This window comes from Netta rufina, assembly GCF_964035555.1.
Source record: "Netta rufina genome assembly, chromosome: 8".
NCBI lineage: Eukaryota > Metazoa > Chordata > Aves > Anseriformes > Anatidae > Netta > Netta rufina.
In genome coordinates this window covers 20,608,440-20,636,265 of record NC_140131.1, presented here as the reverse complement: position 1 = coordinate 20,636,265, position 27,826 = coordinate 20,608,440, and the positions used below count along the sequence as shown (strand labels likewise).

Sequence of the window (27,826 nt, the reverse complement as noted above, 5' to 3'; positions counted from 1 at the left end):
TCCATCAGGGTAACTGTTTCAGGATTGCAAATGCACTTAAACTTGATTTGGCAGGAACAATACGAAAATTACTAGCTTTCTCTGGGTCTATTTTATTCTTCTCTGCAACCACACAAAGGCCACTGCACCAGGCCTTGTACAGCTTCTAACATTAGACTGCAAAGGAAAGCCAGATCAGCAGCTGGCATCAGAGGGAAGAGCGATCTACTTGACAAGCCAAATTAAACATGTAATAGGAGGTGGTTTTCCCCCTAACTTTAGTACTACCTTTGTTAATCACTTCAAATACTTGAAATCAAAGTGAAAAATGACTCTCAAACTATTTCTGTTTTTTTATCATTGCATTTTAGTTATTTAAACCGAGTTAAAAGAAATACGTTATTTTCTTAGCATGTGAATGAAACACTTCAGTGTGGTATTTAGATTGATAAAACACCCAACACTTCAGTGTTATTAGGATAAATACATTAAAAAATAGCTAAATAGGGATGCACAAGCGCAGTTCAAACCATGCTACAGGCTTTCCTTATGAATTTGAAGTTGCTCGAATATGTAATTTTCATCAACATTAAATACAACTATGTTTAGCTCATACCCTACCTAACATTAATGCTCAAAAGTAGTGTTATAGCAGGGTGCACGTGTGTATTTTACATATACTTTTCAAGTCTACCATGTTTGTGTGTACATAAACTTGAAAAGCATGTGCATATACATAAGTATGTATAAAATATTTAAAAAGTATATGCCTACAGGTAAACACATGAACCTAACAAAAGAGCAGAAAAATGTACAATTGTACAAGTCCAAAATTTATGTATATTAAAGTTTTTGAAAAATAAGCACTGCCTCCCTACTTCCCTCTTCTGACTATATCCTGCAAGCACCATGTATGGCCTATAAGCTTGTCCTTTATTCGTAGGGAGTAGAAACTAACCTAATGTAACCTAACCTGAAGATTTCAAATGTTTGCTTACATGCGCATAAGCATGGCAAAACTCATCAGTTTAGGCAACTGAAGCACTACACCTGCTTCAGTTACAGCTGCCTTCATTAGAGCTCTAATTATTTTATCTTCCATATGTTCAACAGTCTTCTGAAGGTCATCATACCTGCTTCAGAATGAAGATATTTAAATGGACTTTGGGTGTGTTGTTGTTCCTACTGCTGTCTATCGGGCGCTGTACCGAACAATCAACGCTCAATAAGACATCCCAACGGAGGCATCCTCGTTCAGCAGACAGTGGAGAGGAAGGAAAGAAATGTGGTTACACCTTCCTGGTCCCTGAACAAAAGATCACAGGGCCAATTTGTGTGAATACTAACGAACCAGGCACTGGTAACAGAAAAGATGAAGTCACAAGAATGGACATAGAGAACTTGAAGGATGTGCTGTCCAAGCAAAAGCGGGAGATTGACATCTTGCAGTTGGTGGTGGATGTGGATGGAAACATCGTGAATGAAGTCAAGTTACTGAGGAAGGAAAGCCGTAATATGAACTCTCGGGTCACTCAACTCTATATGCAACTCTTGCATGAGATAATTCGAAAGCGTGATAACTCTCTTGAACTTTCCCAACTGGAAAACAAAGTCCTTAATGTTACAACAGAAATGTTGAAGATGGCAACAAAATACAAGGAGCTTGAAGTCAAATACGCAGCACTGACCGATCTTGTAAATAATCAGTCTGTGATTATCTCCCTCCTGGAAGAGCAGTGCTTGAGAATCTTCTCACGGCAGGACACCCATGGGTCTCCACCGCTTGTCCAGGTGGTGCCCCAGCACATTCCCAACAGTCAGCCATACACCCCCGTTCTTCTGGGAGGTAACGAGATACAGCGAGACCCGGGTTACCCTCGAGACCGAGATGTAAGACCACCGCCTGATCCAGCTACTTCGCCTACAAAGAGTCCTTTCAGAGTACCACCGCTGGCTTTAATTAACGAAGGTGAGTTACCTATCGTTTATCTAACCTGAGATTTCTCCGCTTCAGAGGGAAACTGTCCTGACTATAGAACTGGAAAGAAAAATTAAAGGTACCTGGTATAGCTAGTCCTTCCTGCCGATTGTGATTTTAAGCGATAGCTGCAGAAGATGAATTTGTTGAAATAGCTGATACTCAGAAATTCAATCTGAAGAATTAACGCCTTTGAGTCACAAAGTCTTGGGGCTTGCGTCTCCAACTGGGTTGAAATGAAAAATTCATTCAGATGGAATGAAAATTCATTTTTAGTATATGCTTTCTAGCATTTACCACTCTCTTTGAAGATTCCTACTAGTTACATGTAACGGTAACTAGAAACAGTGAATGTCAGAAAAGATGATTGATCTTAAGTAGACAAAATTTTAAGCAGTTGTCCTGTATAGTTACACATATACATTTGCCAGAAGTCACTCCCTCTTAGAAGAATTTTACTCCTTAAATTCTGAACTGCTTTAAAATGAGCTTCTAAATCCACCAACACAGCGGTGGAATGAGGAATGACTCTGGCTGAAATATTCTAGAGATAAGTCTGAAAGGATAATTGAACGAAGGCTGGGTCTAATTAGATGCATTCAACTTTGAAAATTTAAAATGAGTAACTACATTCCCAGCAATCTGATGTCAGTAGGGGATGTCAAGTTAAATTAATACCATAAATATTATGAAAATACATTAAGGGGCTGTATCGCACCTTCATACATTACATTCTTTAGGCCATTACACAAATTCATTTATCACTATAAACAAAAGTAGTGAAAGGAAAATTAACTACTGCTGAGATGCCCTGAATTCTGCCACAACTCTTACTTTATTAAAACTTTTTAAGGAGAAAAAAAAAAAAAAAAAAAAGGACTCACAAAAATAAGCTACATTATACTCAGACATCCATACCAGCTCTTGTTCCTGACTTCCACTAGCTTGCATAGCAAAAGGGTTGTTTCTCCTCTTCCCTCCCCCCTTTTAAATTGCCTTTAGTCACAGTTGGAAATTCAGCTTGGTTCCTAAGATGAAGGCAAACATTTATTTGCGACTGTTCCACAACATTACAAACAACTAGCTGCTGCTGAGTTGTAGCGAACAACTATTTTTATTCAGGGTCTGCAGAACGTTCAGGCACAATCCCAATGAAAATGCCAGATGTCACGAGAATTTAAGTCACACATCATGACACAAAGGAAACAGCTAATATAAAAGCATTAACGTCCGGTCAGACAGCAAAAGCATAATTATAAAAAAAAAAAAAAAAAAAAAAAAAAAGCGATTTCCTGCTTCCAAGAAAGCCCATGCTTCAAAGTTGTTTTTTATTTTGTTTTGTTTTTTTTTAATGCATGTTTTTCTGTCTCATTATACGCCTGATGTACATATAAAAATGAAGCAATAGCACTAAATATTTTTCTCTAAACCATCTGCCAAGTGTTTTCACCAACCCCTTTATCCCTTCCGAGTTTGAACCCATTTTTCCAAGCGAACACAAAAGGAATCTTAGGAAACTTGTTTCAAGTTATTCAACTTTTTTACTCAATATTTGTCTTGAGTTTGAAGCTTAAGTGCTTCTTGCAGTATCTTAGGGAAAATGAGGGTTGAGAGTTGCTACAGCTGGTAGACCATCAATCATCAAAACCAACCTGCAACACATTGCCTAGTTATTATCACTTTGGTTTGAAATGAAGGTAAGCATATTTAATGGTGTAGAGAAGCAAGATTCCCTCTGCCACAGAAAAGTGAAATTTCCAGTTAAAAGATCATGACTGTTTATAATGTATTAGGATGTCCAAAACAGGACTGAAAAAGACACAATTATGACAGAATAAGCAACCAGACAAAAAAAAAATCAGGAGCTTTTTCCAACTGTATTTGAAGAAGTCATAGTAAACAAATACTTGCACACACACAAATTTTACAAAAAGGTCAGTGCGCATTTTAAATTGGTGGGGATCAAAATGAAAAATATATAATTTACATTAAGATCGCTGTAGAAATTGAAGAAGAACGTTCCTGTGAATTACAGTTGCCACAGTTATCTAAATCCTTGCAGTAGGAGCCATCTCCCCCAGATTTTACTGCCACAGTGTAAGAAAATTTTAAACAAAGCTACAAAAAATCTACACACACAACCCACTCAACTGCTAATGTATCTCAGATATCAATGCAACTTGTTTTTTAAGCAGAGGTCCAGTGCTGTTTTTTTCTGGAGGGTGGGGGAGGATTTATTCTTTACTACTGACTAAAATCCTCCACATGAAGCTTACACAAGCATGGTTTATGTTATCTGTTCAAGATAACACTTGCCATCCTTAAAATAGTATTCAGCCAGCATTTTACTAAGATTCCAACTAGAAGTATTTCAATGCTTTCCCTCTCTAGCATTTAATTTACAATTGAATATGATGCATAATAAATCATAAATCTAAAACTTGATTTAGAAGTAAATTATTGATCAAGTCATCTCAGATTATTTAGAATTTATAATTAGTTAAAAACTATAACCAAAAAGTCAGTTTGTCCCAGCAGCTTAGTGCACACAGACTGTTACAGAAGATATGCAGGAAGTATTTATTCCTTACACAGGTAATACATTTTCAAACTGAATTTATAAAGGCAACAAGACTTTAAACAGTTATGACTCTTTTCATTAGCCAGAGAGGCTCTCCTCACACCAACACCTTGGCAAATCTTGTTCAGTGCAAATGCTGAGAAATGGATCTGTTCTAATACTAGGAATTTAAAATAATTAGATGTAATAAAACTTACTTTTCTACACACCAAAAGTTACAGGATTTGTTGGATTTCCTAATACTAAAAAAGCACAAGTTTGTCATCTCTATTGCAACGTTAACTTCCGATAAGCCCACAGACAAATCTAAGTATCAAAAAACAGATAAATTACATCCTGCGACCTTAATGCCAGCTAAATTTCAAGAACTTGGACTAGTACAATTTTGTCTGCCTCAAAAGCTACTTAATACCACTCCAAACATCTGCTCAGTTCTCTCATGCAGAAGTATGCCCTCAATACCTCCTCTAGAAGAAATCACAGGAAATAACACTTAACAGATCTAATTGAGCTATTTTCAATGTTTAATTAAAATTATTAAAAGCCTACTTCTCTGTTCACACTTCTTCTAATGCAATAATTGCTGGGCAGTAATACTTCTAGAATGACCTCCATGTTCAGTTGTACAGATCCCAGATTTTCTTTAGGTAATCAAGGACAGGAAATGAGGCTAACTTAGCCCAGGAAGCCCTCTGTACAAACGCTGCAATGTACACAATCTACACGGACCCTTTAATAGTGAGCAAAAAAAAAAAGCACAAGTATATCAAAGCTACATTATTTCTTTCCCAAGCTATTATTGCAAGCACTGTAAGAATGACAAAAACATCAAATGTTGACAGAGCAATATGCAGCAGGACTTCCAGCCATGGCTCAATGTCTGCAGCATGCTTGCTAGCACCAATACAACCAAAAGCTGCAAGAAGTCACCTTCATTACACAAACTTTTTGCATGCTAATTAATATGAAATGTTCTACGGATTTCCTGCTAATTACAAACTTATGCATCTAGCAACTACTACCTTAAACTTACTTTTAAAAAAAGTGATTTTCAATTTGCTTTTGTCATGGAAAATTAATCTGCAGTGAAGGTCACTTCCACTCAACCTCTACTTTTAATTACAAAATAACCTCAACAGCAATCTTTTATGCTTCTTTGCACATTAGTTTCTTCTGTGAATGATGAGGGTTTTCTATGAACTTCCAAGCAGATTTGAGAAACTGAGCCTTAAAAAAAAATAAATAAATAAGGAAAGCAGTAGGTAATTTCCTTTTCAGATTAACTGAATTTGAATTTTCAAATACATTTAAGACATCCGCCACTTACTAGGCATCAGAACATATCCTGCTTTTCATTGCTTTTCTTTACTAAATAGCTGGTCTCTGATCAACTCAACTGACATAATGATACACATCAGACATTAAAAAAAAAAAAAAAAAAAAAAAAAAAAAAAGCAGATGAAAATACTACCTAAAACTGAAAAACTGAAAGACAAACTAGACAAATCAAAGATTTTAAAGATTTTGGAAGTATTTAAGCTGCTGGCTTCTTACTAAATGCTCTTCTGTAAGTAGTATTTGTAAAACCAGTATTCATATAGTCCAAAATAGAGCTTTCAAGCAGCACTGTCAACTGCACGGTTCTTTATAATCATAACCCTGAAAACACATATGTGGGCCCTGTTGGCTGCTCAAAAGCCCTTTGCCACCACTTGCATATTTTCTTCTTCAGTATCCATCTACATATTTCCCACATGGACAGAATTTGAAACTTGCACAGACTCCTACCTACCATTAGCAGGCTGCTCCTGGAACCAGGTAAGTATATAAAGGTTAAAGAGCGATGCAGCATAAGAACACTCTATCCCTAAATTCCACGTCTGTAGGCTCTGGGAGTAAGTATTTCTTACAGAAGCTATCTACCACTGTGTGTTCAAGCATGGGGGGCTTCATTTTGGTTTGTGTGTTTTGTGTCTCGTTTTCTTGATTTTCAGCTTTGACCAGTTTCAAATGGGTGCCCAAATGCAATGAAACAAACTGTCATTTAACTTCTGTCTAAGTGGTAAAGGAGAAAACAGTTAATAAAAACGATAATTCCTGCATTTCTTCAACATCATGACTCAGAGAACAAATCTTCGACACAAACAGATAAAAATCAGGTGCTGGTAACTGAAGTGCATTATCTGTTTTGCAAAGTGATGTTATTTAAGATATATATACACAGAGGATATTGATGTATATATATATATACACGTATATATATTCACACACACATACACAGAGTTAGCTTTTTACACTGTGTTTCACAGTAGTTCTACCTTAATTGAATTATTGACTTTCCATTATGTCTAAGTCTTTCACTAATATATCAAATATCCTCGAACAACATGCACACCATAACCAAGCTTGAATGCTTACTGTACTTCTTTTCAAAAAGGTCCATTCAAAGACTGCCAACAAGCCAAAGAAGCTGGGTATTCCAACAGCGGGATTTATATGATTAAGCCTGAAAACAGTAATGAACCGATGCAGCTATGGTGTGAGAACAGCTTGGACCCTGGAGGATGGGCAGTTATTCAGAAGAGGACAGATGGCTCTGTCAACTTTTTCAGGAACTGGGACAGTTACAAGGTAAACTCAAATTCTGAAAATCAGCAGCTTCATTTTGGCGTGACAGTGACTATGCTATCAAGAAAGTACTAACGTTTCCAAAACAATTCTTCATTCCAAATGTTTCTACTGAATGATATAGTTAAGTGTTGGAAATAGCTAGTTGCTTAAGTTAGAAAGGAAATTCATCATCCAGAAGGGTCATTCCTCAGAGAGGGCTATATTTCAGTGGGAACGTTCCCTTTCACTGAAAGCATTACTTAACTTTGTATTGACTGACTTACAGTCTGAAATAGCCTGCATTTGTAACACACAACAACAATGGCTGAGAGACATGCTATCCTAGACAGTGACTGGGAAGTTATTTATTACAAGGACCTAACTAAACACATGCTTTCTATTAACACACAGAGAACTATAATAAATACTGAAAAAACTTAACCATCTCCCCTATGAGTAAGCAATCACAGCCAGTAGAATTATTCATTTAGGCACAATAATAGATTTGTGGGATCACGGCCTCAACTTGAAAATATTCCTAGCAATGAATTTAAACTAGAAGAGTTTTAAACTAAAAGAGGGTATATTTAGACTAGATATAAGGAGGAAATTCTTTACTGTGAGGGTGGTGAGGCCCTGGCACAGGCTGCCCAGAGGAGCTGTGGCTGCCCCATCCGTGGCTGTGCCCAAGGCCAGGCTGGATGGGGCTGGGGGCAGCCTGGGCTGGTGGGAGGTGTCCCTGCCCATGGCTGGGAGCTGGAACTGGGTGGGCTTGAAGGTCCCTTCCAACCCAAACCATGCTGTGATAAAAGGAATCGACCTACACCTTGAAGATTACATTAGATAACTCCTGAACGTGTAAGGGCTGGTATGAGGGAAACACATTACCATGATATTATGCACTAGAAAACATAATACCTAGGGAAAAAAAAAAAAAAGTCGCTTTGGAATAACTACATGCTAGACAAGAAATATGAACATCTTCTTATAATACTGTCCTAACTTCATCCATACAGGACAGAGTTTTTCCCTGTGACACTGTGCTCGCTTTAAATTGAGCTGCAATTCTCATGTGTTAATATTGAAGAGAAAACTAAGCCATGTTTAACTCAGTGAATATTCTGAAGATATCGTATATGCAAAGAAAATGATAAGATTACTATGAGGATTTTCATTTTCTGCATTGCATTTGTAGAATTTTATCATTCAAATCTTAATTATTCCTAAGATTACTATGAGGATTTTCATTTTCTGCATTGCATTTGTAGAATTTTATCATTCAAATCTTAATTATTCCTCTGTAGCAGTTATTCAATGTCTTTACTTCTCAGAACAGTGGTGAGTGTCATCCCCACCCCAACATGCCATAGGGTAGTTATGGCATCTCTTATGAAGTAGCTGTTAACATTTTAAACATAATACAATGGAAGTTTATTAAGTCTGTAACTGGCGTGTAATGGCAGCTCAACCTTGATTAAACTTGCTCCCAGGTGATTTCTCACTTAAACACCATGTCCAACTTTTCCTTAAACACCCCCAGGGACGGTGACGCCACCACCTCCCCTGGGCAACCCGTCCCAATGCCTGACCGCTCTTTCTGAGGAGAAATTTCTCTAATTTCCAACCTGAACCTCCCCTGGAACAACTTGAGGCCGTTCCCTCTGGTCCTATCACTGGTTACCTGTGAGAAGAGGCCGACCCCCAGCTCCCCACCCCTTCCTTTCAGGCAGTTGCAGAGAGCAATGAGGTCTCCCGTGAGCCTCCTCTTCCCCAGCCCAAACACCCCCAGTTCCCTCAGCCGCCCCTCACAGGACTTGTGTCCCAAGCCCTTACCCAGCTTCGTAGCCCTTCTCTGGACACGCTCCAGGGCCTCGATGTGCTTCTTGTAGTGAGGGGCCCAAAGCTGAGCACAGCACTCGAGGTGCGGCCTTCACCAGAGCAGAGTACAGAGGGATGACCACCTGCCTGGCCCTGCTGGCTGCACTATTCCTGACATAAGACAGGACACTGGTGGCCTTCTTGGTCACCTGGGCACACTGCTGGCTTATGTTCAGGTGAGCATTGACCAACACCCCCAGATCCTTTTCCTCTGCACAGCTTTCCAGCCACTCTACCCCAAGCCTGCAGGAGACGGGCACCACTTTCATTTTAGGCAGTGGTATGATCCTACATCAACTTAATCGTAGAACTGCAGCTTGAGGTAGGGGCCTAGAACATTTCTTTACTGGAGAGAGACTTCCCCAGAAAGTGATTCCAAGTGGTATAAACTATATAATCGGTGACCTGAGAAAGAGGATAGGAAACCATCAGAACCTAGGAAGCCTAACAGGTAGCTATGATGGGAGAATGTACCTTCCTTCACTACAGCTCCAAACACTAACACCACTGGTTCGCTCAGGGATAAGAGACAACAGGCACGAAGTATCACTTCACAGATACCAAACTGGTAATTTGTGATTTCAAAGGAAAATTGTCTTTAGTTTTCATTTCTAGTGAGCCTAACAGAGAGTATAGATGAATTACGTGATAAAATTGACACTAAAAATCAATGCTAGCTGCACAGAAAAGCAATAAAAATTTTGTTACCTGAAAAATTGAAATTGTTGATCCATAATCACCTTTTCCAACCTAGAAACATACCCCATTACAATTCATTGTTCATACATTTTTATAAATCCCTTAACTTAGCCAAAAATGTTTTTTCTGCTCCTGTTCTCTCACCCTTTATCTTGAGAAGAGGAGATCATAGAAAACAGACAATCTTGCTACCTTTGCTGATTCTGGTACTACCTCGTGTTGCTGTAGCAGTCCAATTGAATCAGTGGCCAAAGGCAGCAAAATAAAGCATTTAAATGCATGTGTCAAGCAGTCATTCTGAAGCTTAAATGGTTACAGTACCCCAGTTCCGTTGGTTTATACTACTCATGCTGAAAAAAATTTGATGACCAAGATAAACTAAGCAAATATCACCTTCTGATCTTCTATACAGAAAGGATTTGGAAACATTGATGGAGAATACTGGCTGGGACTAGAAAACATTTACATGCTTACCAATCAGGATAACTACAGACTACTGATTGAATTAGAGGACTGGAGCAATAAGAAGGTCTATGCAGAATACAGCAGTTTCCGCTTGGAGCCCGAAAATGAGTTCTACAGGCTACGCTTAGGAACATACCAAGGAAACGCAGGCGATTCCATGATATGGCACAACGGAAAGCAGTTTACAACACTGGACAGAGACAGGGATATGTATTCAGGTAAGGTAACTGGTATGTACTTGAAAAACAAATACAGTAATCCCGTTAGTGATATCACCTTTAAAGAAGGAATTAATACAGATAAAGTACTCAAATTCTGACAGAGCAATTCTACTAAAAGATGCTTCAAATAGGTAGAAACTACAAATTGCATTGACAGGGTCCCACTCAAGCCACTTCACGGTTCAGAAATTTCAATTCTATTATCCTCACTGCAGACACACTTGAGCAAGCTTTACAGTTAGCTCAATGACAACCTTGTCATTTACCTGTGATTCTGTGCAGTCAGAGTACCTTCCCAGGTGATCTCTCAGCGAGTAGCGAGGGGGTCATCAAACAACAACCTCCATGAACAAAAGCTTCTGAACAGCACAGAAAGACCTGCATCTGGGAATAGGCTTAGTCATGTACCGATACATAAGAAACGAGCAGATGACTTAATTTTATTCTCCTTACTGAAGAACAGTTATTTTTGTTTCTTTTCTACTCTCTCTACCTTCCCCTTAAAGCCTTAGTGGTAAAAGAAACGTTGCAGAGTGTAATAATTCATCTCCACTGAATAATAATTCTTCGCTTTTTCCTCAACTGTCAATAACCGTGAAGATAGACAAACATTGCAAGCCCTTGAAGAAGCCTCTAAGAGTAATTGCATCAGTTACAAGCAGCTTTGTGGAACTGTGGACCTGAGTGCTCCTTGGGACCACATCACGTCACATTACTTCCACTGAAGTATTTCTAAACAGCACATAACCCGAGCGCTTTAAATGCTAGCTCAGAGAGAAGCATTACTGGTATTCTGAAGAGAGTTGGTCTCCTTAGTTTTCAGCTGCCTTGTTAAGTACTGTGTTAATAATCTTCCCTCTAAGCAACAGGTGTTAGAACAGAACACATGATTTAGGTAGAAGCAGCAACTGATAGGACCACAACATAATACGAAGTGCCAAGAAGTCCCCGCTAAGAATAAGAACATGAAAGTGTTTGCTGATCTTTAGCATTTCTCCTCTTTGAACACTGAGGTTTAATGATTTCTCTCTGCTCCACAGGAAACTGCGCTCATTTCCACAAAGGCGGCTGGTGGTACAACGCGTGCGCACATTCGAATCTCAATGGCGTCTGGTACAGAGGTGGCCACTACAGGAGCAAGTATCAGGATGGGATATTTTGGGCTGAGTACCGGGGAGGTTCCTACTCCTTGAAAGCAGTTCAGATGATGATCAGACCTATAGACTGAGGAGGAAAATCCCACAGTGCTCAAGCAATCAAGTATAAACTTCTCAGCGCTTGAGTTCCAGAAAAATAAAATATTACTTTAAAATCATTATTTTGCACAATCTGCCCCTGCAAAATGCAGGCCTATGATTTTCCTGTCTTTTCCCCAAGTTGCGTTCCCCATCCCACCTCCCCTTTTTTTCCCCCCCACAGAAACTTTTTCTACTGTAAACGACAGTGTTTTTTTTAAACATACATTCACAAAAGCAAATGTTCACATTTGCAAAGCGTATTTATCTTTTTTCAAGTCCAACATACTTTATGCAAACAGTCATTAAGGCTGGTAAAAAAAAAAAAATCCAGAAAAATGACAAGATATAAGCTTTTTCAGTTAAAAAGCTTATGCTTTTTCAGGTCAGCTCAACCCTTAAATGTAAATATGTGAAATGACATTGTCTTGCTTTAATGTGAAAATCGATTAGTTATTTAACAATTTATTTAAAAACGTTGGTATTACTTTCAATGAAAATCTGACTTCACATTACTGTTTAAGATTTACTCCAGGAAGCTACCCAAAAAATTGAAGGCATTCTAGCTATCCAGCTAAGGGAGGTTTTTCAACCAATAATTATTTCAAAATGAAGTGGTTAATTAAACATAAAATATAAAATTTCTTAATGGTGTAGAAAATTCCTTAAGACCTGCATATCCTGCCTTCTGTAGAATACCTACAAAGTGTTCCTCATGTAAGAAAAAGAAATGAATTGTATGAAGTGGTTGATAAACTCAAGACAACCAAACTGATTGATTTTTTTATTATTATTATTATTATTATTATTTTTTTTAAACTTTCCCCTTTCAAACATCCTACTTAAACAAAAACATCTCTTGATACTTTGAACTTAGATGGCAAAATGAAAAGTCCTGATAATAAAATCATGGCTTGACACTTGGAGACCCCTCTCCTGCTCCAGTTAGGAGTGATGAGGTCTGAACAGATGTCCACATGCAGTGGTTTACAGGACCACATCTCTGCATATTAACAGAAGTTTTCCTCCAACACAGCTTTCTGCTGACATAGATTAGGAATTAGCTCCGAGTGTATTCTCCCTGCCACCCCCAAACTTGGACTGCTCTTACAACATATTTCCTCTTCCCCTCTGTAGGTACTACTATGATATTCTCTATTAAATTTTTTGCCTTCTAGGTATCTATTTCCACTGGGATTAATATGTAATTTTCCCAACTTTTAAGAAATGCCATAAAAGATACTTCCAAAAATCTGAAACAAAATGTTCACTTTAGGTACTAGAGTCTATACAATAAGAAGGAAGATTTTAGTCTCAAAGAGATTCAATAACCGTAATTAGCTATACAGTTTATCTAATTTAATCTGATACCACGCAAAATTAATATGTTCTGAATTGTAATCAATGCATTTGTTTGGCACTTCATGTATTCCTTCAAAATCTTAAATAACTTTGTCCCTGTTTAACCTAAGAAACACTAATAGAAGAAACTAATATTGTCGTTATGTTTAAATTAATCAATACCTAATGTTGTTGTCTGAATTGATTGATACCAACAGCTACGAAAAACACTGTTTGCAATTCAAAGGAAAGAAAATAACATTTTGGTTTCAAAACACATTCTCTAGATAAAGCTTCACTGATATGGCTGCAAGGGTTGTAGTTAGACTTTTGGTCAAAGCTAACGCGTCTCTGTGTTTCATCAATATTTAAGTGAGGGCAGGGGAAGGGGAAAAAAAGACGATCAGTCCCAACATATTTCATTCCCAAATTGCAAGAATTTTAACTGGCACAAACGTTTAAGATTACAATTCTGATATTGGTCTTCACATAAGGAGTATGTTTGTTACAAATGTTGTACAGCGTTCTATAAAATTCTTTTTAATTGCAAATGCTTGAAATTCAGACCATCTGTAGTCTCTTTTTTCTATGATAGCTGGTTAGAAAAGCAATTCAAGTAAATTTAAAAACTGAAAATGCCCTTTGAAATGAAATGGTCTTTAATGAACACTTTTGTCAGCTCTAGTTGCTTCAACCTACAGATTGGGTCTCCTTGGAAGAGATCTTACTCTACCACAAGAATCTACTGCCTGCTACAAAAATATTGTTTATTCAGAACAGTCAGTGAAAGGTGTATTTTGCAGCCACCCCCTCAAGTGAAATTAGCTGGCAATCAGCCTTTAATCTTATATATTAGAGCCTGAAATAGTCTCCCTTGATTTAAAACTACAGAATGAAGTTAACTAAAAATGACTATAAACATACCTAGAAAATTCCGACTACACAAATGCTGTGCTCTTAGAGGAAAGAATTCACGTTAAGTTGCCAGTTTGTGATTATGAGAAGGGACAGTGTGACACCTCTTCCTCAGGTTGGTTCGCACTGCATAATACTTTACACTACTTTCAGATACCTACAATTCTATCAGTTCTTAATGTTTGGTTCGAATCTTCTAAAGCAGGGTAAGCAACTCAGAAATCTTCATATTTTATTTCACATTTTTCTGAAACGCTTTTCAGAAGAGGCTGTAGCATCCCTCAAGTTTTTTGCACTGGACATTCAGGAGCCATCTGTCACTGCAGGACAGAGCTTTCACCATTCGTGTACTCTCAGTCCAAATATAACTAAATAGACCTTGAAAAAGTTTAACCTGTACTAAAGCCTGAAACAGTTTGCAAAAATATCTCCAAAGTCTATTTGCAAGCATTATCACTGAGCTGAATATTCAGCAGATGGATACTTTAATAACCTACCTGTTTTTTCCATTTCTGGATATAGTTCCTGAAAGACAACTGTAAGGAAATATTTCACAGGGTAGTACTGCTTAGTTAAATAAAAAACTTACTTCAAGAGACGACTCAATTGTTTCATTGTGCAACCTCAGATTTGTCAGAATTCCACTGAAAGAACCCTTTTGAGAAAGTATTTTCGTTCTGAGACAAAACACAACATCCTCCACATAGTTCCCATTTGTCTGGCTACTTTAGTGGGCCAGGTGATGCAACAGTGATGACCTACCCCAGAGCAGGTAATGACTTCATGCTGCACAATTCTATTGCCATCACACACCTAATATTGCTCTCCCATTTAAGCTGGAGAGCCCACACCGATGTGCTGCTCTTCGCTTGCACTTCTAGAACTTCGGAATCAAGTCAATTTTCTCATTGCTGCAAAATTTTTTATTATTTCTTTTTCCCCCTAGTTAAGTGTAAAAGAACATCTTTACCTTGTCCACGGCAAGCAAGCTGTGGTAAGTAGTAAGAAAACAATCAGTACTTCTGTGGCTCAAAAAGCATTTCCATCACAAAGACCACACAAGAAAACATTTAAGCTTTACACTACTATGCTAAGACAGTTGAGAAAAAAGCTCTGCACAAATATTTGGTGCCATGGCCAGTCTAGCGAACTCTGAAAGGTAAAACACTCATCCTGGGATTCTCAGCTGAGATCTCTTAATGTGCTCCCTTTCCCAATGACCTTCCAACAGAGTCCTTCTTGACCTGGGCCAGCATTACTGTGGCAGGGGTTTGTGATGACAAATGTTCCTCTGTGGAAGACTCGATTCTCCACACTCTTCTAAAAAGCAGTTTGAGAGAACAGTAACTTTGGGATCGCTGCGTCACCCCTGAAAGGGATCCCTGCTCCAACCCTCCTTTCTCTGGGAAAGGAAGCTGGGTTACTTCTGTTCCATATGACACATAGATTAATGGAAATGCCTTGGGAACAGAATTTTTAGAAGTCATATTTCTGCAAATCTACTCATGTCTTACTGGAGATTAAAGCTCTGATCAGATGAGAAAACTTGGACTCAACAGCCAACCTTCCAAGATAGATCCATGTTTATCATGCCCGTAGTTGCAAAGCAATTTTGTTCTTTTTGCCACATATTTAAATCTTACAGAATTAATTTGAGAGGGAGTGCATCACTAGGTGTTTCCTATTTCTCTGGAGAATTTAAGAAAAAAAACTTGAGAAACACTTTATGTCTTCAGTGAGAATTCATGCTGTATGAAACCAGGCCACAAAACGTTCTTTAACTACAGCTGGTCACAGCAAAAAGCATTAACCCCCTCCTTCTTTCTAAGCAGAAAAATATGTATTTGATCTCCATAAATTATCAAGTCAATCCTAAAGCTTACTCTAAACCAAAAGTTGCACAAGAGTTTTCTCAGGTATAAAGAGGAAAACATCTGTAACAGAACAAAACTTGCTTTGCAACATTTTTGTTGTCCTTTAATTATACACTTGCAGGTATTAAGGCAGTATTTTTAAAACGTCGGACACCAAATGCACCCAATCTTAAAGATTTCTCTGTATAGCAGTTAAGTTGCAGAAGACCATAATGGCAAGGGACAGAGTATCATGAGACTTGGAAAAATCTGAGAGCGGGTTGGCTTGAGACTTTCTAATTGGCAAGGAAACAATTTGAGCCTGGCTTCACATTTCATAAATCACAGCATATAGGTAAAAAGCTTCTGGACAGCTAGAAACTCCATTTCAGAAGCATAGAGACCGCATGTCCTACACATGTGCACATGGAAGGGGAAGCCACAAAATGGTACGTTTAATCACATCACACTCTAGTTGGCTTCTTTGTCCCTTTTAATTCAAGCCTAGTTCAAATAGCTATGTCAACAGCTGGGGTAGTATGTGATCGTGTACCACACTGGCACTTCTCACACCTGCACTTCAGACAAAATGGGCTCACGCTGAGACTTTCAGAGCTCCATTTTCAGTATGAACAATTACCAACATCTGATTACTTGAAAACACAGGAAATTAACAGCTGCTAAGATCATGTTGGAACTGATGGATTTTTCTGGGATGTAACATGGAAGTGAAAAATGAGGACAGAATGACAAACTCTATAGGACAGCTTGTCCTTACAATTATTATTGGCTCTCTAGAGCAAAGTATTTTTTTTTTTTCTAGTACAAAGTACATAAAATTCCTGCAACTCCACAAAAACAGAATATATGCATTTTAAAGGTATTCCAGATACTAACACCAAATGATGGTAATGTTTATCACATCAAGCTACGAAGCAAATGAAGTAGTATTGTGATGAGCTATTGATCACAGCTTAAAAAGGCTATCAAGTTTTTATTTATTTCATCTCATGTCATTATGAGCAAAGATTATGGGTGACCACAGGAGGTCATCTTGAATTTAGGTGTGAAAGCACCTGATATCTACAAAAATATTAAGTTTTTCTCCCCCTGGAAAAAGGAAAAGATGTGTAAACTTTTCCTTAATTACCGACATCTTATTATACTAAAGAAAAGCTACATTATGAGAGCACACATCACTCTAAACCAAATAAAACAGATATTAACACTAGATTAGCTTGGTAACAAAACCAATCAATAAATATATTTATGTATATAGCTTTCAAGATACAAAGGAATATCATTGACCCATCATTATTTCATAAATATGAGTCAGTATTATCCACCCATTTCACTTGTCAGTTTAATATAATTAAATGCAACAATTTAAAGTTGCAGCTTTTAGCATGTTCCAAACCCAAAGATCTATATTTACTTATCTCAGAGGCTGGTGATTTATCACTACTCATAAATTAAAACCCTGAATTACTGTAACATTCAAATATTTTGCTCTTGAAGAGTGCTAGCAAGCCTAATAATTTAAGTAGTTCTCCAGAAGTCAACTGGTATATCTATAGAGCATATGGGAAAATAGTTTCCTAGAAAGCTGATACTATATGTAAAACCTGAAGTGTTTGTGAGGTTTAAAAGAAGTTTTCTTTCTGAAGCTAGTGAAGTTAATATAAGGTTCTATATTCTTCACTGAAGTATCAAAATAGTTTCATGCATGCTTAAAAGATAGCGTTTAGTTTCTGTAATCACTGGAGAAGCATGTTTTTCATTAGTGTTTCTTCAGCTTACCTAAATAGGGAATACATGGAGTCATCTTCAAGCTGCTGATATAGTCTCTAAGCCTTTTGTAATTATCTTCTTTACTCATAACATACTCCAACTTTTCAAAGGTGGCTTTATCCTTCCGACTCAATAACTACAAAAAAAGGCAAAACCAAATGAGATTAAGTTTGATTGCTATGATTTCTCTTTTACTCTTAAATGCATAAATTCATTTCCCCATATTTTTTGTTGTTAAATACAACTGCTTCAAGATTACAGCATTTACTCTTTAATGATGAGAACTTGGAGGATTAACAGAGAAAAGTAGCTATTTTGGCAGCAAATTTAGATAAGCCTTCTAGAGAATTAGTCAAATATAAACTTTGGTGTCCTGCAGGATCTTTCTGAAATAATAACAGTTTTCCAAAGACTAATCTAGCCAGAAGACAGCACAAGTTCACGTGCTGCCCACTTCTGCAGTATTTTAAAGTAGTAATTTTTTCACTGTAATGATCCTTAAGTTATTGTTTTCTCATTAGATGTACTGAGTTTTATACCAATCCAGTTCCACAAAAACCCAAATTCCAAAATGTGTTCTTATTCAACTGAAAACCCTCAAGAAATTAGTTTTCCAAAGAGCAAAACGGTATCATTAAGATTTGAAAAATATCTTTTATTAAACTACAATACTACTACAAACTACAAGAGTTAAGATTTGATCCATTTTTCTCTACAAAAGGAATTATGCACTTGCATACAGGCTGCACCTATTGTTCTGCTAACTAGCGATTTTACTGGATCTTATTACTACAGGAGCCATCGCTTAGAATACAAAAGCAAGCCCTGGATCTTCAGTGTCCATTCTCTCCCGCCCCAACACCTTCCTCTGGCAGTATTAACAGAAACTAAGTGCTCTTTACAAGACTGAGAAACTAAAATATTTTTGAAATATCTAACTGCACTACTGTGCAGTTGAAATAAAGCCTCTGATGACTTTATTTCAACTTAAAGCCAAAGTTTAAAGAAGCATATAAGATGTTTACACTGAACATTTTGGGAGAAGACTCAGTGCTTGAGTGCTGACAAGATCCTCAGTAGTGCAAAATTACAAGGTGCAGATCAGTTTTTATTCCCTTTTCTCTTTCAAAAGAAGATCAGCTTATGTGAACATGACAGAAGTGGAAATGCCCCTTTTCTAAAGCTGTAATTTCACTATTCAAGTAACTTTTTTCTACCTATGTTTCCCATCCCTTAGTCTTCATTAGGATAGCCACTTGAGCAAATTGAACACAGGCTTTCAGAAGAAAGTCACTTTTCAAAAGAGAATTGTTTTCTAACATGTGCCGGTCTTCTGCATTTCGACAATTAATTGAACATTGTTAGCTTTGGTTCCAATACTCTGATGAGCAACCACTCATAATCATTTCCAGGACAAAAGAACAACAGTAGACAGGCATAAGTTCTTTCCAGCCACTGGAACGTAACATTTATCGTTTGAAATTTATCTCCTCAAAGATGGTTGCAGTTTGAACAGCCTAGATAAGCCTTCCTTTAAAATATTCTAAAACATTTTGTCTCCACTGCATGTCTGGAAGGCTTTCTGTTGTTTTTTTGGACTAGAAAGTATGGCAAGACTAACAGGAATAGTAATGGCCTAAATTCAGACTTGAATGGAATTAATTGGATTTTCCTCAAAATGCACTGAATTGCACGGTCTTGTTGAAGTTGAATATATCAATTCAGGCTCTTTGAATAATCTCTAAACAAGTAAAGCCTGTGTTAGTTTCCTTTGTGCTAATGGTGCGATTCACGTCCTGTGTCCAGTTCCTGCATTAGTGTACAGAGAGCCTGACAAAACCAAAGGTGTTATTCTGAGGAGAAGTAAGGACCTAATTATTATTTCTTCACTTTTGGACCTGCTTCTTTTTCTAGATAATATTTCTGCTATCTCTTTTGGTATCTTAGGCTCTGAGGATCCAAAGAGCAATAAAGAGACGTACATAGGCAGAGACAACAAAAGCCAAGACTGACAGCTTACAGTAGGAGAAGGGTTGAGAGACTTCCAGACGGCTCCTTGCTTTACAGCATGCCAGCACTGGAAACAACTTTTGAAATAGAAGAAAGAAGAGCTGAGGTTTCAGGGTGCTGGCAAAGCACGACAGGATTCACATCACCTAATTGCAGCTGTCTAATGATTATTTGTTTATATTGCTTAAGTTCAAGTTAGTCATCTAGCTTCTTTTACATTAAATAGAGAGAAGCACATTCCTGGAAAAGTCCATGATTCAAGTTTTGAATGGGGTAAATCATATATTAGAAGCATTTATTACTCTCTGGAGTTCATTGGGGGTCCAGGCAATGGATGAGACAAATAAATTTCAGACGTATTCAGACGTGCTGTCAGATGACATGATTTTTATTTTTTTATATTTTAAGAAGATTAAGATTAGATTACCAAGCAAATATTTAATGGCTCTTTTCAACTCTAGAGTCCAACCACATAAGGTGACTTCCTTAGGGAGCAAGTATACTTGCAGCTATTTTCCTGACTATAAGTTAGGTCAATTGCAAATTACTACAATTTAGCTCAGAAAGGAGCAAGAAACACTCCCTTGTTGAATGTTTTGGAACGCTGTTGTGTAACTTAATCAAGTGATAGTAGTGTCTGTGCCTTTTTACATGTCCTTTCTTGCTTTTACTATACCGAAAACAAAAGGCTTAGAATTACTTCAAGAATTTATAAGCTGAACTTCCAAGAGGAAGGTGTCTAAATCAGTTTGCAGTACACATTGCTAGGAGCAACTTTAATTTGCAGAGGTGTATAAAAGATTATGAAAAGCATAGATTAGCTCGGGACCATAGAATTTAAAAACACCTGCAGAAACATGGAAGAGGTAACCTGGCATTTCAGAAGTTGGAAGAAGGGCAAAGTTTAAAGACTGATATATATGCCAGTGGCATAACAACAATCTTCCTAAGAATTGAAAACAAGTGTTTCTAGTTGATGAAGTAGGAAAGAAACTGGGAACTCCCTGGTAGTAACTAGTATGGTTATATTAATATATAGGTAAAGCAGGTACTCTTTTTGAGTCATGCACAAAAAGTAAATTGGCTTCACAGTTACATAAAGCTGTTGAGACAACACAATGACAAAAACAGAAAAACAGAAGTCAGCCTCGAGAACACTTTGAAGTGTTAATTTCATATAGATTTTCTTAGAGAGATTTTGGTTATTATGAAACAAGAAGTCTTAATTGCATACTTGCAAAACGTGCACAGAATTCTAGGTGAGTATCTTGGCAGGAGTGATTTAAATCACTTTTGTTAACATTTATCAACTGAGCAACATTATCATTCAGTTTTTCCTGACTTTGGTGGGGAAGGAAACAGGATGAAAAAAACACTTTTTGTAATATACAAGGATGTGCAGACGTATGTAGAGAAAGTTTTTAATTCTTTTTAGCTATTTGTAAGGATACCTTGCTCAGGAATATGTCAGTCACCTGATAACTTCCATCACACTTGAAAATATTAATCTGATTTTACAAGCTAGGTAACTAAACATTGTATAACTGAATCAAGCAGTTTTCTCAACTTGAAGGTATCAATGAGCTAAAGTTATTTCTAATGTCCTGCTCATGAAGAATGCAACTGCACTATATTGATTCCAGTTAATTAATTCAGAGAACACGTCAAAATGTTTCCCAAGAAAGCAACTCTTTCTTAACTGTACAAATCTGAAAATATACAGTTGCTATAACTGTGAAAATAATTCTGAAAACTCTGATAAAGATCGCTAGATTTAGTTATCAGTAAAAGAAACTAAAAATCTCTTTATGGAAACTGAATCAAGAGTTTCTGAACATCTGTTCTCCATAGCAAAAAAAATTCCAACAGCATAAACCCCTAAATGATTAAAATATGACCCACTTTGGCATTCATAATTTTCCAGCAACTAAATACAAAATAGCTTCTGGCCAAATTAAAAGCCTCTGCATTTAGCAGAATCTGTAGGGAGCTATTTTTCAAAAGGAAAATATTTCTACGCCAGAATGGAAAAAAACTCAACAGGAAACCATAGACTTAAAATGCAGTAGAAACATTATGTACACAGCACAAGAAGATTAGAAATATCTGTAATAATTATTGCAACCCTGAAAATAAGCTACAGAATGTTGTATTTGTCTAAGAATAAATTAAAAGCTCTCCAATGTCCTGTTGTTCACTTACCGCCCATGTTTTAGTCAGCCTGAAGATCGGAGCACTCTGTAGGCCCGACACAACTGCCATAAGAGCATGCAGATTATTCAGCTCATACAGTTTCTGAGAACAAAAACACATACAAAAACAAACATTTCAAGTGCTGTCAACAGTTAATACAGAATAAATAACAATCTAAAGTGAAGAAGTCTTGCATGTTCTACAATGAACATTTTATTATAGTGAGATGCTGTATCACTTTTAAGGCACCTTATTTTTCATTGTTGCTTCTGTACTGTTTTGGATTATATCACACTTGCCATTTCATTGTCCAGAGAGAGACGTTCCAAAAATATATATGTACGTATACATTTTGGGACATACACCAGATATCCTCAAACCCAACAAATTCCTTTCTTTGAAAATTTGTCAGAATTTTCAAACTTAACATGCCAAGAAGGATAACACGGTTGTGAATGATGTAATTATAGGAGTATTCAATATCATAAATACATTTTGCACAACAGGCTTATAGAGCTACCAAGGCTGCATCAAAACACCTAGAAAAGTTGATGCAGGAAGAAGTCAAGCAGGGTACATTTGAAAAGCCATGTACCTAGAGTACTTCTCTCACTGTAAGGCAATTTGGGGGGGGTCTGAAAAACTAAAACTAATTTATGTTAATAAAGATTATGAGGAATCCTTGCTCCTCAAAACACAGCTGACAAAGTCTTTTTTCCTCCTTGAAACTTAGCTTATCCAAGATATCCTCATTAGGACGCCATTCATGAGATAACAAAAAAAAGTAAGGCAGATTTAGCCAGGTTCTGAATAAATCCTGAATATCAGACTTTTTTTTTTTTCAAGGGAGGCTAGAAGCAAAACTGCAAGGACGGTTTTCCAGCTAGCAGTTTGGGAGCAGGTCAAATGATTCTCTCTCTTCTTTAAATGCTAATGGTTCTCTGGTACTGTGTTAAGGAATGATGTCCTCATACAGGAGTGCCGTGTTTAATGCTAACTATTAGGTCACTGTAGTAGGAATTTGAGTCTGTGTGCCTGGTTCTGGTATGTCTACTGACTAGCAAAGTCTTTCCACACCCGCTGAATAAGAACCTCTCTCACTGATAATAGCATTATCAGTGATGTGGATAAGGGGATCACGTGCACGCACCCTCAGCCAGTTTGTAGATGATACCAAGTTAGATAGGAGTGTTGATCTGCTTGAGGGGAAGAAGGCTTTGCAGAGGTATAAGACAGCTCAATACGCTGCATCCTATTTTATGGCATTCAACAAGGCTAAGTGTCAGACCCTGCACGTGGGTCATAACAACCCCATGCAGCAGTATAGGCTTGGGGAAGAGGGCCTGGAAAGGTGCCTGGCAGAAAAGGAGCTGGGCATGCTGCGTGAAAGCAGGCTGAAGATGAGCCAGGAGGGTGCCCAGGTGGCCAAGGCCAACAGCAGCCTGGTTTGTGTCAGAAATGGCGTGGCCAGCAGGACCAGGACCTCAGTGCTGCTGAGACTGCACCTCAAATATTGTGCTCAGTTTTGGGCCCCTCTCTACAAGAAGGACATTGAGTTGCACAAGCATGTCCAGAGAGGAGCAACAAGGCTGGCAAAGGGAGTAGAAAACAACGCACGTGAGGAGTGGCTGAGGAACCCAGGGCTGTTTAGGCTGGAGAAGGGGAGGCTGAGGGGAGACCCCATTGCTATCTGCAACTCCCTGACAGGAGGCTGCAAGGAGGGGTTTGGTCTCTTTTCTCATGCGACAAGCAATGGGACACAAGGAAAAGGCCTCGTGTTGTGCCAGGGGAGGTTAGACTGGCCATTAGGGAAAATTTCCTCATGGGGAGGGTGGTCAAGCACTAGAGCGGGCGAGTCCCCATCCCTGGAGGTATTTAAGAGATGCAAAGACGTGGCACTGAGGGACATGGGCTTGTGACAGGACTCAGTAGGTCAGGTTGACAGCTGGACTCAGTGATCTCAAATGCCTTTTCCAACCTAGATGGTTCTCTATACCACAGACCCATCCCTTCCAAACAGTATTGCCTGTCTTTGTCCAACCACTCACACAAACATCTATTTTTCTCCTCCACTTGCCCAAAAATAAGATAAAGTTCGCTGTCCTGAAGGACGCAGAACAATAACATGGCTGATTAAAAATAAAAATAAAAAGCCTTTCATAGCTGCTGCCAGCATTGAAACAGAAGTCATAACCAATTGAGATAGTCTGGGAACTTCAGGGGAATGCAATTAAGTCCAATTAGTTCATGCATAAAACAATACAGTATGAGATGCCATTAAAGGACTGCTAGCTATATAATAGATAGTCAGCACAAAAAGTTCAGTCTAGGGGATTTACAGCTTCTCTGAAAAGTTAATTAGTGCTTTGATAATAGCCTTGGCATAAACAGAAAACGGCACTAACTGCAGTAACTCAAAGCTAGCAGCCATATGTAAGCAAAGCCAAGATAATAGATACAGTAAATAAATTAGCAGATAAAAGCACCCCATGTATTTCCCCGGTTTTTTAATTGTAATTTTACAACTCACAGCTAAGAGACGCTCAATTGACTTTAATTGTTGAGGCACAAAATCTTCTCTCAAAACCAGCAGTTTCAGCAAGCATCGCTGTCTGCAGTCCACAAATGAGATCAGGCACGGTGTGCTGAGACCAAAGCAGGGACTGAAACGCCCCATCAGAGCAGGACCACAACCAGGCCTGACCCAGTTTTGTTTCCAAGATCAGTTCTGCACTATGATCACTACAGGGGCACACGTTCCCTACATTTATGGAAGCAAATTTGTTTATGCCCATTTCATCACACAAAATCCCCTCATTTTTAAAAATGTATTACATGAAGGTACATTAACTCATCACATATCAAAAGCTATTTAAAAGATACCCTTAGAGCCTCTACATTTTTCAGTACTCTCAACCACTATGATCATGGCACAATTATTGAACAAAGGTTGTCAAATCTTACAAAATTAGTTTGTTTTGCCCAAAATCTATTCAGTCAAATTCCATGGAGGTAAAACTTTACTTTGTAGAAAAAAAAAAAGTATAAAGACAAAATGTATTTGCAAGATAGATACCAAGGTAACCACCAAAAAAATTTCAATCAGTTTTAGTACATAATCCAAGATGGTGACAGAAGTTATCTGCAGTAGCAGCCACTTTGAGGCAGCAAAAAGAAAGAATCCCACTCTTCACAGAACAATGATTAAGTTTCACTCTGTTTGAAGGGCCAGGATTCTGGCTCATCTACATCTGAGTCAAGATTTCCCGATCCTTTTCTTAGGAATGTCAGTCCTAATGGCTTTTAGGAAGGTACCAAAGGATAAGAGCTCTAAAGCGCTGAGTTCAGATACACTTTTGAAACTGCTTTTAAAACAATATTAGATTTATATTATTCATGTCACAAATGAAAAAGAAGATAACAGATGCTTCCTCCCTTCCAGTAATAAAAGCAATTTGTATTCTGACTGATACCGTTTGAACTGATTCTATAAATACTATTTAGCTTTATCCAACATCAGAAAACATTTGGTAAATTATATTATCTAATGAAGAATATTTGAAATAAGTTTACATTGTGTTTCCTTATTTAAGCTTTTTTTTTTTTTTTTTTTTAAACAGAGGATTCAATTTCAGGGCTTTGGTCTGTCACTATTTCTGACAACTTTGTTACATACACAAGCCAAGCACCTATTCATGCCAGCAGATACAACCACAGCTAAACTGGGTGTCAGATAAATATTTACCTACGTGTATTTCTGAACTGACCAGCCTAAGTATAAGATCTTTCATCATGGTGAATCCCACAGTCTCCTCTCCCACCCACCCCCAATTCCTTACCTTTGCAGTTTTAATATAGTGGCTCAAAACCTCAGCTCTTATTTTTAACGTTTGTGCATGTAGAATCTCTCTGACAACCCAGAAGCTTACCTAAAAAGAAGAAAAGATGCTTTTTAAAATAGAGAATCCACGTTACACTTTTAGTGTATTCATTTCACGAGTAACACATTGAAGTCTCACAGCATTTGAGTTCCATTTATAACATATGAACAAATTTAGAAGGTTCAAATGCTTGTACAATCAAGCAATATAACCCAAGCCCTAATAAAAGACCTTGAATTTTTTTCCTGTTATTCCACTCATTCTCACTAGCAATACCATCTACTGTTACACAATCAAGCAGTTGCTTGAATCAAATTAATAAACCCAATTTATGTTTAGAATTGAAAGATCCTTTTATCTTGTTACTTGCTTCACTTTCTCCAGTTCTTAACAGGTTACAATGCACTCCAGTACTTTGTTGGAGAGCACATGTTCTGCTTTTCTCACTAAGCGTGTGGGTGGCTAAATTTGTCTTTGCAATCTTGTAAAAATTGTAGTAAAAAAAAAAAAAAGAAAGAAAGAAAGAAAGAAGTATGCCATCTACACAAACATACTCACTTTCCAACTAAGATTGAGGATGAGATGTCAGACAAGAAGCAAATCACAAAACCCTCAAACTTCAAAAATGTTCTCCCAAGAAAATAAAACCATGAAGAAAATTTATTAAGAGAGTCTACAGAATGAAGGAATATAAAAATCCCAATTGGGCTATATTCTGTTTCTGGTTTTCCATGACTACAAAGCCACACTACCCAACTCACAGATTTGTTAAACTGCTTCAGCTCCAGTTTACCGGCACTTGCAAATTCTCAGCACCTCTGAAGAGAATAAACTGGTATCACCTGAACACTGGAACATAGGATAGGAATCCGTCCTACCTTATGGGAGAAACCTATTACCTTAAAATAATAGAGAAATATTTTAAGCTCTATGGCAGCAGAGTTCCACTCCCATTTAAATGAGAACCCCAGGAAAGAGGCTTTTAATACAGATACTTCTGTAGTCATGAGAGTGACAGTCACCTTTTAATAAGCTATGAAAAGGTTCTCATACCAAAGCCTATCAGCAATCCATAAATCCAGGCAGGCTGTAAGCTGGGGTTTATTATTTGTAACCTTATTGATGACTAAGCCAATTCCTGGCTAATATACAGTGTGCTATCATTCTCATTTGCTAAATTTCATAGAGTTCACATCACCTAGTATATAAAAATTGCCATCGTATTCAGTACAGCATGAAGGATGCCTCCTGCACTGATTAATTACCTGGACAATTCACAAAAGCTGTGAAAATATCTGAAAATATTTTGATAACATTGCTGCCTTCTAACTTTTCTCTCCCCTGCCCCCATACTTCAGCACAAAGAAGAATAGAAAATAAACACCTCCAGATCTGCAGTAAAACAGTAGCAAAGAATTAGCAAAGGGTAACAAAGACTGAAGCTTTTATTCATGTATTCAGTACAGGTTAGGAAAAATAAATCAAAGATTAGCAAGACACAGCATAAGTGCTATTTACAAGACTACTGAAAGGAGCATAGGAAGAAATGTATGCTACCATATGTAAACACTTGTCAACCTGTCGTGCTGCTGCAATTTTTAATGCTTCTAAACTACTGCTTGTAAACTAACATCATGCATGCAAGTTCCTGCCCAAAATTTCAATTAAAAAATCCTATTTATCCTGTTTCACTCTGTACAGTATGACAGTTCTTCACACAGAATAGCACCAGAAGAGCCACATCTCAAATAAATAAATAAATAAAATTACATTTTCAGTGAAGCTAGCCTGATCTGATGAGAACTGAGATGTCAAAACACAAGAGCTCTGAAATTGGAAAAGAGAAGAACTACCAAACAAGACAGTAAAAACCCACAAATCCTACAGAACTGCTTTCCTTTGGTCTGTTTTCTAAAGTCATACGAGCCAGGAAATAAAAGCCACGGAGCTCAGTTTCCTTTTCCATCCAAAAAAACAGCAACAACAAAAATACAACACGTAAAGCATCTCCTGAGAGACTGTTACTTTGATAGATGTAATAAATGGTCCTGTGCAAACAGTGTTACTATAAAATATGTAAGAAATAAATGCATAAATACTGAAGTATTCAGCAGTACTTCAAAGTATTGTCCAAAAAATTACACCTCAATTTGATGTTCTGCTGCAGTTACACAGCTTGAGAAAGCCAGCTTTCCC

The 27,826-nt window shown here is 37.6% G+C and overlaps 2 protein-coding genes across 2 annotated transcripts in view; one reads left to right on the top strand and one right to left on the bottom strand.

Annotated features, from left to right (window-relative positions):
* Nucleotides 1–27,826, bottom strand: part of RALGPS2 (Ral GEF with PH domain and SH3 binding motif 2) — a 113,681-nt gene that overhangs the window by 37,687 nt on the left and 48,168 nt on the right. Inside the window, exons 6-8 of the mRNA XM_084291092.1 lie at nucleotides 25,589–25,678; nucleotides 21,759–21,851; nucleotides 17,556–17,682 (exon numbers count right to left, since the gene is read on the bottom strand). Of these exons, the coding sequence (XP_084147218.1) occupies nucleotides 17,556–17,682; nucleotides 21,759–21,851; nucleotides 25,589–25,678 (310 nt within the window). The remainder of the gene's footprint in view (nucleotides 1–17,555; nucleotides 17,683–21,758; nucleotides 21,852–25,588; nucleotides 25,679–27,826) is intronic.
* Nucleotides 1,114–11,639, top strand: ANGPTL1 (angiopoietin like 1; the record flags this gene model as incomplete). Its single annotated transcript, XM_084290830.1, has 4 exons — nucleotides 1,114–1,948; nucleotides 6,976–7,169; nucleotides 10,138–10,408; nucleotides 11,452–11,639. The coding sequence occupies exons 1-4, from the start codon at nucleotides 1,123–1,125 to the stop codon at nucleotides 11,637–11,639; spliced, it is 1,479 nt and encodes a 492-aa protein (XP_084146956.1). The 5' UTR covers nucleotides 1,114–1,122.